The following is a 17,099-nucleotide window of genomic DNA, read 5'->3' as shown; positions in this document are numbered from 1 at the left end:
GATCATAAGTTCATAACGGTTTGATTATTATGCAAATAATCAATCAACTATAGCTGACTGTAATTTTATTCCATATGGTGTTTTTTTTTATTATTACTATCATGATCATAACGGTTTGATTATTATGCAAATAGTCAATCAACTATAGCTGCCTGTAATTCTATTCCATATGGTGTTTTTTATTATTATCATGATCAAAACAGTTTGATTATTATGCACTTAATCAAGGAATTATAGCTACCTGTAATTCTATTCCATATGGTGTTTTTATTATGGCTTATTTTATATGCTAAGATGTATGAACAAAACATCTGAGTGAAAATACAATTGGAAATACAATCCATGTAAATGTGTACCAGTAGATGAAATTCTGGCGTAGGCAACATTCTGTCAGATTTTAGTTTTGTATTTAACAAAATAATACAGTTACCTCTACTCCATAACACAGAGTTAACGCCCTTCTGTTATTGAACAGATGATATACTGAATGAAACCACTATACTCACAGTGTACTGATCTCCAGAAGGAGCAGCTATATAGGTCTCCTTGGCTAACAGGATGACTTGCCCGAGCAGCTTCTCAAACTCATGGGGCAAGTTATCCCCGATCAAGGCTGTCAGGTTACTCAGGAGAATGGAACCAAAAAATACCTTCAAAAGAAACGAGATGCAAAATACAGAACTTTGTTTAGTGAAAAGGCACAGTGGATAGTCATGTAGGCTTTGTAGCTAAAAGAACAGCATGAAAAACAAGGAAGAGAATCGCAGAGAAAGAATGAGTGAGAGAGAGAGAGGGAGAGGGGGGATTGTGTGTGAGAGAGAGAGTGAGAGAGAGAGAGAGGGGGATTGTGTGTGAGAGAGAGTGAGAGAGAGAGGGGGATTGTGTGTGAGAGAGAGTGAGAGAGAGAGAGGGGGGACTGTGTGTGAGAGAGAGTGAGAGCAAGGGGGAGAGACAAGTGAGACAGGGGAGAGAAAAGTAGAAAGAGAGAGAGAGACAGGTACAGACAGTCAGAATAAGAAAGAGGAGAAATGGCAAAATCAACATTCAAGATGAAGTGACCCCAACCCTCTCCCCTCTCTTAAAGAGACCTTGTTTTCAGTCATGTATTGTTATCCATTTGGTATTAATAAGTCTGCAAGAAACAAACGTGAACCAAGTTTGGTGGTAATCTAATTGGTGGTAATCTATTTTCTTGAGATAACGCGATCACAAGAACAGGACGGACGGACAGCAAGAAAACATAATGCCTCCGCCTAATAAAATTTATCTATCAAAATCTATAATATTAAATGAGTGAATGTCACTGCTGAAAATGTAAATATAATATTTGGTGATTAAAATATACAAAAGGGAAAATTATAACTCAATTATGTAAAAATACCCCTAAAGTAGGGATTGACACATCTATTTTATTTATGAGAAACCTTCAGCCTTGAAGAGCACCAACTTATTCATGCAGTTGGTGTTCTGCCAATAATAGCACAAAAGATAATAGCAGGTGAATGGAATATTTCACAGCCACACACATGTGGAAATGAAGCATCATACAGGACAAAATATTTGTGAACTAAAGTCCCTAAATCCCTTGGATCTACACTAAGATTGATCAGGGAGCACACACCGGGTTAAAAGTCCATTTATTCAGCAAACATTTATTATTAAACATGTGTTTACCATTACACTCAAACTTGTACAAGCAGATGCTTTGCAACTGAATGCAAGACATTACTGTGCGTCAACTTAGGGACAATAAATCTCTCTGCCAACATAATAAAATTTACCAGAGTCAAAAGAAGGCAAATTTACCTCACTTAATCCCCTCCTCCTTTTTTTTGTATATCTATGTGAGAGCACTTTACATGAACATGTACATACATGTACCTGGTAGATAACAATGGTTTAAAGCATAGCTCATGTTCCACTGATCAATTTTGTACATTACATTATTAGTTTTTATACTGTAAGACATTGTTGAGCATTCTTGTTTTTTAAAGTATCGATTGCAATAGTAAATTCATTGTTTTTTTGTTTTGTTACGTTTTCTAAACTGATTTGTACCAAAATACTTTGTTTAGCTGTTGAAGGGGTTAGGCTCGACTAGCACATGTGCTATTATCTGGCCCCTTTAACCAACCAATAGTTTCTCTTCTTGTATATATGTAAAATCATTGTACGATTATGGTTATTCCTACTCATTCCATGTCGGGCCCTACAAAGCATCAAGGGTAAATTGATGCTTAATCAATTTTCACTTAGCATAGTGGCATTAACTTGATATTGAAACTAATCCTATGCCAATTATGTATAATTGTATACCCCATGCAGCTACCGAGTATGCTCCACTTTATAGTAGAGAGCCGAAGAGTAGCGATGTTCATCAAATTGATGTATGAATAACATGTTCCCTTATTATTGATGTACTATTTTTGCAATTAAAAGTTATAGGGGGGTGCAATCTACAAGCCCAGCTTTTCAGCAGTCCCCTCCATGACCAACCTGTTTTATATGCCTGTTGTACACTGTGGACCAATTACAAATATATTGTTACATGTAAGTTTCATTGTTTTACTATGTACAATGCAATCCTATGTATTTCATTTTATTTTGTTGGGAAATGGAAATAAACAAAATTTAAAGAAAATAAAAATATATAATGCTGTTAAGTTATTTAGGAAAACAGGGGTAAACAAAGATATACATGAAATGAAAACTTCTCTAAATTAATTAAATAGCATCTAGTGGAGAAGAGAACAGGGTTCAACTAAAATCTTAATCAAGTTAACTACGTGTTATGTATGTATTCAGAATATTTTTACTCTCAATATCATGTGCATTTCTGTATTAAATATTCCATTAATTTTCTTTAAATTGCTACATATAATATTTCTTGCCAATATATTTTGAAATTCTTATTTATGAGTAGGAGGGGTCATATTGACCAAAAGATCTTTAAAGCTTATCTGCCATAGTTTACAGGAGGGATTAGAGCGCCCTGCAAGGTCACTGGACAGGTGGTTATCTCATCAACTCAGCTCTCAGTTAACATAAGAAAAAGAGGATCATGGGGGACCAATGGTCACCGATTAGGCATTGTTTGTTGTAAGAGGGCGCAAGTAGCTACAAGTAATGCAGTGGGCCTTTAAATCAGATTATTTATACCCCCTAAAATCTTGGAAATTAATATATGACCCAACATGATTCTACCAATAGAAAAATTATTGAATCAAGCCTTTGTCAGTTCACAGCAGGTAGTAGACATTAATTTTATTTCTAGAAAAGATGAGATATTTAAATACAATGAGCAAAATCAGAAGACAGACAAAAAGTAATTTTTAAATGCATATTTTTTTTGGGGGGGAATAAAAAAACCCATCCAGCAATTACTATGAAGAGTATTGCCATGTCCAGCCATGTGGAATAATTGGATTTTTGTTTAAGCCACTGCATAACATTGCCTTCAATGACGTATTCTCTGCTTCGTTTGTAACAATGATATACAGGAAATACAAGGGAAATTCAACAAGAAAAAACACTTCTTACAAGAGAAACTGATTCCTCCGAAAGCAGTCAATTATGGTTGGATCCTACTTATGCAACAGTTTGATTGCAAATCCTTTTTAACAAAGTAGTGTGACTATAGGTGAAGCCATGGGAGGGGGGTCGAGAGGTACACCCCTCCCCCCTCCCCCTCCCCCCTCCCCCCAACTAAAATGTCAAAAACGATGGAAAAAATGAAAGAGTGAGAAAACAAAGAAAGAGAGGGAAAAACACAAAAAGAAACCAGAACGACCACTTCACACACTCTCTTCCTATTCAAACACTTTCACATTTATTGTTAAATACAGAATTTTCTTTTTAGCCCAGTAATTCTAATATTCCAATGACTGCCCTCCCCTTTGTTTACAACATGATCATATAGTTATTATGGCATAAACCCCAACAAGCAACTTTTGCTAATATTTTCCCCCATCCACAAACTAGTTTATATAATTACTCATTATTTTGCACTCTTTTCAATTACTTATTTTGGGGATCTTTGTTTTCTTGTGTTGTCCTTTGTATTGTGCATGTTTTTACTTAAATCTGGAAACGAATAAATGAGATGAAATGGACATTATATGCACTAATCAGTATATTAAAGAGAAGTGCCCCAAAATCTCCCCCCCCCCTACCCATTCACGAGATACCACAGTGCCCCTTTAAAAACCTAGGTCCACACTACGCTACTGTTCACAGCAAGCTGTTAACAACTCACTAGATTTTCACAAATAGGTGATGTCACTTGAAAAACTGGTATGCTTTTATTGGCTATTTTGAGGGAAGTGAAACAGGCTCAACATTTAGGTAAAGACAAGAAAAGAAATTAGTAATTTACAAAAGTAAAACTTCATGCTCTATAAAATCAGAATAAGGCAAAAAATTAAGAAATTACCTCTGGATCCTGTACCAATGACTTCACCAATGTCTTGATGTTTTTAGGGGATACACTTCCAATAAAAGCATCACAGGATTTAGACCATAGCACCAACTTCTCATGTTTCGGTTCTGAAAAGAAATTACAAAAAGGAAACTCTGCTAATCAATTCTATATGACACAATAGACATTTAGATATATTAAGCATGTACTTGAATTAATGTATTTCCTAATCTCTCTATCCCATTAAATGAAAGACTTGTGATTTATTATCTCTTAAGGTTGTGGAAATGTTTCACTATTGAAGCAAGGGCAAATCTATTGCAGCTTTAATCAGTAACTAATCTATTAAACACGTTGTTGAAGTATCTCAGTCTTGCAGTGAAGTCTTTTTGTATTTCCTTGTGTGTTAATGATGTTGTTCTTCCTCAAGTGCATACTTTCTAAACTACAAATATGTGATGAGTGCTTAATTCTGTCCTTCCTTACAAGATTAATCTATATTGACAAATTATATTTGAAATACTCTTTATACTGAATCAATATTTGGATCACCTACTACATGTAAATGTTTAACATATTACCTCCACTTCCTTTTACAGATACAGTGTATTACCTTCTTCTATTTCTCTCATTTTTCTTTCTCTCTTTCTCCCACCCCCTCCAACCCCTTCTCTATCTTTCTCTCTCACTTTTTATATTTCTCTCTCTCTCTCTCTCCCTCTCTATCTTTCTCTCTCTCTCTCTCTCTCTCTCTCTCTTCTCCTCTGTACTAGCCTACATGTATCAAGTATCTCCTCCCTTTCTAATTATTGTTCTCTCATTCAGACTTGTTAAATTCATCTACAGAATACTTCCATTTCTAATCTTGAACCATAAAATTACTTTTCACAAGGTAGCCTAAATACATAAAAAAAAAAAAAAAAATTGGATTACCACTGCCAGCATAATAAAGAAGTCACATAAATTACTATGTGTACATATACATCACTTGGTACCCCTCAAATTCATACTTCCATGAAATTGGAAGCTTTAGAATTGAATTCAAGCATTTTGTATTTCTGATGAGATACTGTACTAGACCAATGGAACACAAATAACTTTACAATTCTGCTGAAATCATAAAAACCTTAAAAAGACCTAATCAAGGGTATGGTTATGCATGAATAATATCAATGCCCGGTATCTATGGGAACCTGAATCCCTGATCCTACTACCAGGCACTTTTGGCACGATAATGTGAATCATGCCTCCATTTTTCATGACTATTCAAGCTGGTCAATAGCACTTAACTTGACAGCCTGATTGATGCATGTTGAATAGAGTTTTACAAAGTCCAAATGCTGTATGCCATATGGTGTCTCTTCAAATTCCAAAACAGATTTATTTTTTATTTTTTAATAAATGATACGGAGCATAAAACTGATAATACCAAGAGAAAACTAGAAATGCAATCGTGTCACAACGATGTGCGTGCAATGACGCCATGTTTCTACGTGTCAAACGAAAGAGCTTCTCTCGGACTATCCAGAGCAATTCGTACGAAGTCTGTAGCTTATGTGATATTGGAGATAGGTAGGGCGAAAGAAACGCCTTAACAGTGACCTTGATGGGATGGTAGTGGCTATGCCTACGAAGTTTGAAAGAAATTGGGATAGGGAAAGAACCTAGAAAGGGCTCGCAAGCAATGCGTGCAAAAACCAACGGGATTTGGTGCATGTTCGTCATTGCAATAAAGATCGTTCTGGGAGCCAAAAGCGTGAACCCGATATGTCCCATAGACAATGCGTGTAATGCATGGGCGGAAAACGTACAGGATCTGTATTATGACCGGAGTTAAATTGTTTTTTCTCTCTCTCTTGATGTCTCTTAATGGGCCGTATTTGGTATCATTGGAAAGAGAATTTCATGGTTGTTATTGTAAACCACTCTCTTTTTTTCTATGAGAAACCAATCGAAACACGTGATGTAAAATAGATTTATAGTACAAAATGGCGTCTTTAATGACCCCCTCGACCAATTTCAAAAATCCGGCCACGAGGTGCCCTGCGTACTGCAACTCTAAATGTCACTGCAAAATTTTAAGAAAAAAAAAGGATGTTTAGGGGGCGAAAAAAAGTCTGAGAAATGCCGTCTTAGCCGATACGTGTTATAATATTGGGCGGAAAGCGTATAGTGACCCTTATTCAAATGTGATTTACTCAAAATTTTCTATGTGAACATATACCATACTTGGGATCATTCGAAAGGGCACTTCATTGTGGTCAGTTTAACACCATTGTCATCTGCGCGCAATGTACTGCACGCATTATAGGCGCTATTACGTAATGCATAGCAAATTCATCATTTTTGGCGATAACTTTGTGCTGACATATTAAAATTTTACTAAACTTGGCAGACAGTTGTCACTTATATGGATACATATATCTGCCAAGTTTCATTGATATAGGTATAAAGATCGCTATTTTAGAGCAAGTTGAAGTTATTTTGGAATTTTCTCGAAAATGGCGAATTTGGAGGGCATTTTTCTCAAATTTGGTCAGTGTTAGGGTATATAATTTTGTATATGGCTGGAAAGGGCATATCTTCAAGTATCTAAATCCAAAAAAGGGTACGGGTTTGCCAAGCCATTATGGAGATACGGCCACAGAAAGAAAGCCAATTCCCAGAAATTTAGAGGGCGCTATTTATGTTTTGCATAGACATTGGAGCATGAAATTTGGCATGGCTATGTGCAATTATGAGATAAGGATAATGTAAGATTTAAACACAAAACGGAGTTTATATGAGAAAGTTAGGGCAGTTTTAGATTTTTAGGGGTCCATTTTTCAAGAATTTGAGATATTTTTGACGGAGTCAGTTTCAGATTTAAATTTTGAGTACGAAGATGGCATTTTAAAGGTCAAGTCATATGTCGCAGATGAAAGAACATCTCTCAGACTATCTAGAGGAATTTGTTAGAAGTTTGTAGGATCTAGGATAGTGGAGATGAGAAGGAAGAAAGAAAGGCCTTAAAATGGACCAGAAACGGACAAAATGGCGTCTGGACGGTTATGCATGAGTGATTTCAAAAATCGAAAAAGTAGGTGACCTTGATGAGATGCTAGAGACTATGTCTATGAAATTTGAAATGAAAAGGACATGAGGAAAGCACCTAACTAGGAATAACAAACACTACGTGCAAAACGAATGTGATTTTTGGACGATAAGAATATTAATGGGGCAGAATGTGAACGAAAACAAGGCAATGACGAAGGTTCGTCATTGCAAAAACTTTGGCATGGTATTGAATTATGATTTTGTTAATCAAAGACAGGAATGTTTTTGACACAATGGAAGTGGTTGTATTGTGTATAGAAAAAAATCATTCCTGAGTTTCTGTAATAAAATGCAAGGAAGAAAAGGTACTGTACATTTGAATTGGAAAGATTTGAGCTACCGGTACATGAAAATGTGTAAAAACTGAATTGTTACACTTTCCACAATTCGAAAATAATATGAAAATTGTCAAACCCAAAACCTACACAATTTTCTCTAAGATTGAAAAATTATATATACTTCTTTTGACACAGTAATCAGACTCTCAATATACCTGTTAATTTATTCACAGAGAGACCAAAAAAGAGAGTTACTAGACAAAACTACAGCGCTATAACGTTTTACTAGTATGTGAAACTAGATTGTAAAACTATGAAGACTGTAAAAATAAACATAAAATTCTAATGATATCAAACATGATGTTTCACTTCTATTGTTCTATAAAAGGCTATAAAGTCTTGTTCAAATATGAGAGCCTGATTACCATAACTATATCAAATTTTCGGTCTAATTTTTTTTCAAAGACGATGTAGGTGTAATACCCTTCACCTTTATATTACACAGAGCTGTAGAAGTTAATGTGTAGGACCTTTGTTGGCTGTATTTGCCATTCATTGACAAACAAAACAAAACGAGGAGGGGGGGCGGGGAGGTTTTGAATGCGCCTATTGAAAAGTTGAAGGTACATTGTAGGTATATTCTTTAGCACTTTACAATTACAAGATTCTGCTTACACACACATTAATATTACCAAGGTTTGGATGCTCTTTGCATCATAAGGCCCTAACAAAAAAATATGATGTATTGCCCTTTAGGTGCCAAAACATGGATCGGTCGGTAAGAAATCTTTTCTTCTTTTTTTGTTTACTCCCTCTTTAGGCTGATATTTTTCAGTTTTGAATGCTTCAATACTTTTTTCTCTAAAAAACAGTAAAAAAAAAACTTTAAAAAAAAGCCGACCGTAGATTTCAAGATTTTGGGGTCAGTCGCACAGGGCAATCCACATGTTTTTGTTTAGGCCTAATCGTTGATCTAAAGTAGGGTTGATTCTTACCTGGTATGATGAGTGTAGTAACCAAACTCTTCATCTTTTGACTGCCAGACATGTAGAGACTGGTGACCCCAGTTCCTATCTCTAGGAATGCACCATGCCTGGTCACTGATGCTAGGGTATGCATGAAGTTGTGGCCAGCCACCATTCCTGGATTCATTTTATTTTCTGAAAGGAGACAGTTTTTTTATTGTTTTTTTAAATCAATTTTTTGGGTTGTTGCATATTTTCCCTTCCTTTCCAATCTTGGCATGGATAACGTTTTATTTATTTGCTGTCACATTCCTTTCTCATTCATTCATTTATTTATTTTTGTTCATTAATTGAGTCATTAAAGATAAACTTGAGTTCTGGTAAAAAAAAGAAAATGAATTCTCACAGAATTTAACAAAATTTACACTGAATGTTCAAGATTACAAATAAATGTCATGTGCCAAACAATTTTGGAAGAAAATGTATACTGGCTGAGTAATGAGCATAGAAAGATACGGAAATCTGGGTAGTACTAGCCCCGACACCATGTGTGTTGTCCCATATACATCTTTCTGTGTAAGTGATTGTTACTTTACCAAGACTCTGCCAAATTTATGATGATTTTGACGACTCCAGAACCTTGCATTACACACCATTACTTACATGCTATATGATCAACTTTTCTGATCCATTCCACACCTTGTCTTTCACAATGCAATCGCATTACCAGAACTCAAGTTTATCTTTAAACAAACTGTTCCTCATTTATTCTTGTATTCTATTGACCCAGCCATTCATTCAGAACTCATACAGTTTATTTATTCACATTCCTTTCTCATTCATTCATTTATTTATTTTTTGTTCATTAATTGAGTCATTAAACAAACTGTTCCTCATTTATTCTTGTATTCTATTGACCCAGCCATTCATTCAGAACTCATACAGTTTATTTATTCACATTCCTTTCTCATTCATTCATTTATTTATTTTTGTTCATTAATTGAGTCATTAAACAAACTGTTCCTCATTTATTCTTGTATTCTATTCACCCAGCCATTCATTAAAAACTCATTTATTCATTCATCAATTGCATGATTCTTTGGACCATTTTTCTTTTTCATATATCAATAAGTTCCTTCCTTGCTTCATTAACAGTTTGAAGAAAAGTGGTTGACTGCGTTATACATGACATGCCTTATTATACATGCCAATTGTCTCTGCTCCTCATCTACTGTTTTTTGCCATATGGTCTACACCCAGCCCGTCTAATAGCCATATATGGTTAAAAAATCACTTTTCATTTGGTCTAATGACCATTTAGGCTAATAATCATATGGTCCAATCTGTAATAAGTCTACTACCCATTTGGTCTATGACTCATTTAGTCTTATTTCTAATCGGTCTAATTCCCAGTTTGTCTAATGCCTATTTTGTCTACTATCCATATGGTATAATAGTCATTTAATCATAAATAATAATAATAATCAAATTATTATTAGAGTTAGACCTTATGGATAGTAGGATTTTGTCTACTATCCATATGGTATAACGGTCATTTAATCATAAACAATAATCATCATCAAATTATTATTAGACCTTATGGATAGTAGAAGAAATGGGCATTGGACCAACTGAGAATTAGACTAACTGGTTATTATACTAGATGAACAATAGACCAATCTGGTAGTAGACTTATTGGAGATCAGACCAAATGGAAATTAGAACAAATGATAAATAGACAAAATGATTATTGAACCATCTGGATTGTAGAAGGGCTGGGTATAGACCATATGGGTGTAGACCATATCGTTCCTATTTTCACAAAGTGACGGTAGTGAATGAAAATCGCATACAATGTGCGTGCAGATTTCCCTCACTACCGTCACTTCATGACAATAGGAACGATATGGTTGTAGACCCTATAGTTGTAGACCATATGGGTGTAGAAATGTTTTATCTTATTCTTTTAATGAAACCTTCCTTAAAATTGTGATGATTGTTAAATGTTATGTTGAAATGTAATTATTTTGTCTCTATTTATATATTTATGTACATGTATAGCACCTTTAAATGTCCGAAGGCAAATTTTATGTATCTTTTACATGACAATAAATTATCTTGAATCTTGAATCTTGAAAAGAATTAGAAATGAAACGGCAATTCGCCCTCATCTACATGTAGTAGTATTACTGCGATGATTGCCTATAAACTTACCATGGTTTTGACCTATTTCGCCAGTCAATAGGATGCCAATTAGATGCTCCATCAAGTCACTATCTACTGACCAGTCTTCAGTCTGTACATAAAAATACAAATATTGTTAATGGTGTTTGTTTAACTAATAAAAAAGCTTTTTAAAAAAGAAATCATTTTAAAACTGAAAAACAGAACCAACCCCCCCCCCCCCCCCCCCAAAAAAAAAAATGCTTCATAACTTTTAGAACTGTATTTTAACGTAAGGCATAATACAAAGAGATACGGTAATAGGGACAAATATATTAAGAGAGATATAGACATAGATATACATGTAGATGGAGAAAGAGAAAGGGAGAACGAGAGAAAAGGGACACAGAGAGGGGAGGGCAAGAAAGAGAAAGTCAGAGAGAGAGAGAGAGAGAGAAAGATAAAGAGAAATTCAAAGAGAGGGGGAGAGATAGATAACGAGAGATATATATATATATAGAGAGAGAGAGAGAGAGAGAGAGAGAGAGAGAGGAGAGAGAGAGAGAGAGAGGGAGAGAGAGAGAGAGAGAGAGAGGGAGAGACAAAGAGACAGACAGGGAAGATCTAGAAAGAGCTCTTGAATACTATAAATGAGCTCAAGAGAATAAGTTAAAATATCAGAAATATTACTTTAAAATAATAATGAATAAGACTCCAGTGAATAAGAATTGTCTATTGACAAGTCAATACATGCACAATGAAAAAGCCACTTGGGTTTTAAAAAATCAGAAAATCAAAAATTAATCATGAGAAATGGCATGGTACATTCCAACTGACAGTCTGTTTCTATAGAGGGTCTTACCAGTCAAAAAGTTGAATGCAGACAATCGTTCAATTTTTCAAATGCAAATACACTCTGTAAGACAGGCAGTGAACAATCTATTTGCCTTTCAAAAATAAATATGATCATATTTATCTTTCAAAAGTGAATGAGTGAAAGCTTTGAAATATAAAACCAATGTCCCACATGACCATAAAAACTGCAAACACAGGATTTTTTGTCTAAAATTCAATAGGGCCTAAATTTCTTAACAAAATGTACAGTAATATCAACTGGGTGCTGATGAAAAAATACTGGTAGATCTTAATTTGTTTACACAGGTTGTGTACATGCATGTTAAAACAACTGTCCAATTTCTTCTGGAAAAAAAAAGAAGAAACTTTTAATAAACAACAAATCAGAGATATGCTCAAGAAGAGTTGATAATTATACTTCGTCTTTTTTTCAAAAGCACAACCTTTTCTATCAGATCAAACCGTCACTGATCTCTTGAATTCGTATTTTCATAAAAGCTAACTTGATGCCAGTGTGCAGTCTGAAATTCCTCTTTTAAATGTCTTTCAATGCTCAATAACTTTTCGCCGACTCATTTTTCTTTTCTGAGGACTGAGGCTATCAAAAGTGAGGTTCTCATGAACGTCCATTCTTTTTAAGTTTAGCTAGTGGTTTAAAGTTAAACTTTGAATTTATATCATTTTTAGGGACCATGCTGAGATTGCTGACACACTCATGGTTAGAAACCTAGATTAGTTAAAGGTAAAGACCAGTATTGGTAACGCCCCAATTTCAAAAAATGAAATGGAAGCTCTCATTACCAATCATGTGAAAGAATATGTTTTGACCAATACATGATGATAAAAAATTTGCCGGAAACCCCCTACTAATTCATATATTTGGTAAATTTGTTTCTCTCATGGTCTGTGAGAGATATAAGGTAGTCCCATATACATCTTTCTGTGTATAGTGCTTGTAACTTTACAAAGAATGGGCCAAATTTCTTATCATTTTGATGATTCCAGAACCTTGCAGATGCTAGATGCTAGATGATCAACCTTTTCTGATCGATTCCACAACGTTTCTTTCACAATGCAATCGCATGACCATAACTGGTCTTTACCTTTAACTTGAAATTACCCAACACCATGTGCTTAAAGCTTATCTGCCGTAGTTTACAGGAGGGATTAGACTGCCCTGCAAGGTCACTGGACAGGTGGTTATCTCATCAACTCAGCTCTCAGTTAACATAAGAAAAAGAGGATCATGGGGGACCAATGGTCACCGATTAGGCATTGTTTGTTATATAGAGGTAGTGAAGAAGTAGTGCAGTGGACCTTTAACACAGGTCACTATGAGCAAATGAGAATTGTGGTTTTCATTGAACATGATTTGATTGATTTCCAGCTTTTTGTGAGTCTGTTTTTATTTTACTAGTAGTTCAAATAATCAATCTACTGCATCATAAACAATTCAGAATGAATTATAGACATGTTCTCTTGAAATACTATGCAATACAGAGCTGAGGATTGAAATGGGTGATACAAAATTGTAATGTTGACAAATTGTTTATGAGTTTCTAATGGTACAACTCTATTAATAAAAATTTACTTTACTTGTATCAAAGAGAACTAATGCTGAGCTAGCGCCATGAGCGTCCCTTGACGATGTGTGCGCTCTATAAGTTTACATTATTATTACACTATTATTATTATACCAAAGCTTAAGTTTAGCTAGTTTAAAGGTATCATTTAACGATGTTAAATCTGAGATGTATGGCCCTACTTCAACTTGATATATAGTGTAATATTCAAGCCCTAAAAAAATTGCGCTTCAAAATGATCAAGAAGTGCCTCGAAAAAGTAAAAAATTTTGAGTGACCAGTTTTACCATACTAATTTTGTTAGTGTTATAAAAGCCGTTAGGAAAACAAAAAATGAAATTTCAATTTCAATCAAAGTCATGGGATTCCTGACTGAGGTAAAGGTTTATAATTATGAGCTAAATCCAGGATTTTGTTTCAGAATCTGAGGCAATGTTTCCGAGTCACTTTAAGGCTAGCAGCGAAGGGGGGGGGGGGGGGGGGTCTCACTCAAGTTACATGTACGTGCAGTGCAGATGCAATTACATGTAACTTAGAGGTTATTTTATTTATAACTTATTTCTTCGGGTCCGTGTGTCATTGTTAGTGGATCGTTGTTTATGACTTCAAGGTTTGGCTAACTTAAAGGTACTATGTCCCTTTAACAGCCAACCTCAAATTCTGTAGAACTTTGCAGGAATTATGAATATGACATGTATGTCCTATCTGTGAAATTTAAACGTTAGCAGTGTCCTCATATTCAAATTATGCAAGGAAACCAGTTTACTTGCTAGACTTCACTGTCAGACACTATTGAGTGACTGACTGGCCTTTTTTCTTCTTTGGTAATAACATACATGAACAGAGTTGTAATGGGTACATGAGCATTTGTCTACATCAATAACCCACTTCTTGTGATGGCCAAGATTAAACTGATTGAATCTTTGCGCAGCATAAAACGTATTCGTTACAACTGTCTGAAAATCAAGACTATTACTTTTGGGCTCTATAGCCCTAAAGTCGATTTGACAGCTAATAGTCGTTATTTTCCCACTTGAACACATTTTTAAGCCCCACCTTTTTTAGGGAAGTTCTCAATTAGTATTATCTTTTAAATGCAGTTGGAATTTAACTTTTTTCATTTTTTGGGCCTGCAAATGGGACATAGTACCTTTAAAGTTTATTCACTCATGAGTCCCGTGTCAACATAATAAAATGGTATCCTTAACGCTCAAGATTGCAATTCAAACAATTCACATCTCAATGTACATTTCGAAAAACTGACATGATTAAATTGTCTAAAACACGGTAGAACCTACATATACATGTACAATGTGAATAAACCTACCATGAACATGTATATACCAGGTAAATTCTTATTTATGGTTATACCCCCAATTAAATCTATTTAAGTGTACATACATGAAGTTCCTAATGACCCTTACTGGAAGTGATGAAAAGGGGGCAAAATGGAATAGTTACTTACATTAAGTCATACTGGGTGGTTGAAATGTGAAAGGCTTGGAAAGGGTAAAGTTATTATTTCTTTGTTTCTACATTTATAAAAGTAGTTTCCCCCTGACCTCCTCCTTCACCCCCCCCCCCCCCCCCCCCCCCCCCCCCGTTTTCCGTTGAACCTCCCCCACAATAGAGTGGTGAAGTGTGACGTCATCAAAAATCTATTTTCAGAATTTCTCAATTTTTTTCTTCATATTCTGAAAGAACATCAAAAATAATGTCTAAATGTCGAAAAACAATTGAATATGTTAAGTATTGGCTGAGATATGACCATCTGAATGAATATGTCCTGTGGGACCGCAGTGTTATATGCTCTGGCTCATAACCATTAGGAGCCAGAGGATATATCACTGAGTTCCTATGGGGAGTATACTTATTCAGATGGTCATATGTCAACCAATACTTAACATATTCAATTGGTTTTCGACATTTGGACATTATTTTGTATGTTCTTTCGGAAAATGAAGAAAAAATTGAGAAATTCCAAAAATTGATTTTTATGACGTCACAGCTTTGGTACTCTATAGACCACTAAGTGAGAAAATAAATGTTTTCCTTTTACTTAACCTAGTAGATCATTAACTTAGTCTTGTAACAGACGTATCGATCGAGAGAACACTGAGCTGAGGAGATAATTTGTGTGTGAAACAGGCCTGTGACAAATAACAACAACAACTTTGCAGCAAAAATGAACCCACATAAAATTGTACTTTGCAGCTTATGAATTCTATATAATAATGATTACATCAGGCTAGAACCTACCAATGTACAGGGTAAAAAGTTGAGTTTGTACTTCAACACAATAACAACAATAGCTTGGTATGAAGGGAAAAGGGCAACATCGTCAATGAACCAACCAATGTAAAATGTTGTAAGTTTTAAAAAAACTTAAAAGACCCCCAAAAAGCCAAACAAGAAACTACTGTTTTGGAAAGCTCAGAAAGTGCTCTGGAGGAGAGAAATGACACAGATAAAATCACATGATATAATTAGCACTTTTGCAAATCCAAACCCCCAAAGCTAAAAAACTAGACTTTAAGTTTGAGTTTATGAACAGATGAAGTTTATTCTTGACTTAACAGTTAAAAGTTTATATTTTAAGTATTTAAAAATCTACTCACATATTGTGAACATCGATCGTCATCCACATCATCCATGTTATCATCATGACGATATGATGCAGGTTTAACATTTTTAGCTCCGTAGAAATCAACAAAAATATCACGTCGAGATGCACGTCTTCCAGATTTCTTCCGCCCGACGCCGAGACCTCGAGCAGCGGAGCGTATAGACCCTTGCGACGGCACAGTTCGGCTTGGGTTTCCGTCCAGCTTCCGCTCGCTCGCTCTACCTCTACCAGGCGAAACGTCCTTGAAACTCCTCTCAGTTTTAGCTCCATCATCCCTTTTTGTCTTTGAATAAGGCAGTGACACGCTAGAAATATGAGTCAAACATGTCAAAATGACAACAACTGTTAATGCTCCCTTCACGAACATGCTTGTAGAAACTGTTTCCTGAAGTATTTCGAAGAAATCATTTTCCTCTATAGCATTTATCTCGTGATGTCGTGATGTTTATAGGTAAGTGGATGTGGAATCGTAAGGTAGTGGTATTGCTGAGCTAGCGGTGCACTGCTGGTACTGGTGCATTGTTTACGTGCGGTGACTGGCGTCTAAAGATGCTCTGCATGAAAGCACATACGGTTACCAAATCCTCTTCCGCTATCATTAGTTTTCACGTATTGATGATTTTCCTGAAAGGGTGCATGCATTACACGGCTTCGAAGCGGAGTCATCTCTTATCGGAGATGGATTATGATGGGGGTCACTAAAGACATGAATGGTAATTGTGAGGCGCGAGGCCAACATTTCCTTTCATGAACTGATGCTTAAAGGTAAAGACCAGTATTGGCAACGCCCCAATTTCAAAAAATGAAATGGAAGCTCTCATTACCAATCATGTGAAAGAATATGTTTTGACTAATACATGATGATAAAAAATTTGCCGGGAAACCGCCTACTAATTCATATATTTGGTAAACTTATTTCTCTCATGGTCTGGTGAGAGAGATAGGGTAGTCCCATATACATCTTTCTGTGTATAGTGCTTGTAACTTTACGAAGAATTGGCCAAATTTCTTATAATTTTGATGATTCCAGAACCTTGCAGATGCTAGATGCTAGATGATCAACCTTTTCTGATCGATTCCACAACGTTTCTTTCACAATGCAATCGCATGACCATT

General features: G+C 35.4%; 1 protein-coding gene across 1 annotated transcript in view; it reads right to left on the bottom strand.

The window, feature by feature from the left end:
* The window catches only part of LOC100889941, a 53,720-nt gene extending 37,255 nt beyond the window's left edge, over positions 1-16,465 (bottom strand). Inside the window, exons 1-5 of the mRNA XM_030983432.1 lie at positions 15,976-16,465; positions 10,971-11,052; positions 8,787-8,951; positions 4,433-4,545; positions 507-650 (exon numbers count right to left, since the gene is read on the bottom strand). Coding sequence (XP_030839292.1) covers positions 507-650; positions 4,433-4,545; positions 8,787-8,951; positions 10,971-11,052; positions 15,976-16,350 — 879 coding nt within the window. The 5' untranslated portion in view covers positions 16,351-16,465. The remainder of the gene's footprint in view (positions 1-506; positions 651-4,432; positions 4,546-8,786; positions 8,952-10,970; positions 11,053-15,975) is intronic.
* Between the last annotated feature and the right edge of the window lie 634 nt (positions 16,466-17,099).

Source organism: Strongylocentrotus purpuratus, unplaced genomic scaffold, assembly GCF_000002235.5.
Source record: "Strongylocentrotus purpuratus isolate Spur 01 unplaced genomic scaffold, Spur_5.0 spur5_scaffold_13, whole genome shotgun sequence".
NCBI lineage: Eukaryota > Metazoa > Echinodermata > Echinoidea > Camarodonta > Strongylocentrotidae > Strongylocentrotus > Strongylocentrotus purpuratus.
This window is presented reverse-complemented; position numbering and strand designations above follow the sequence as displayed.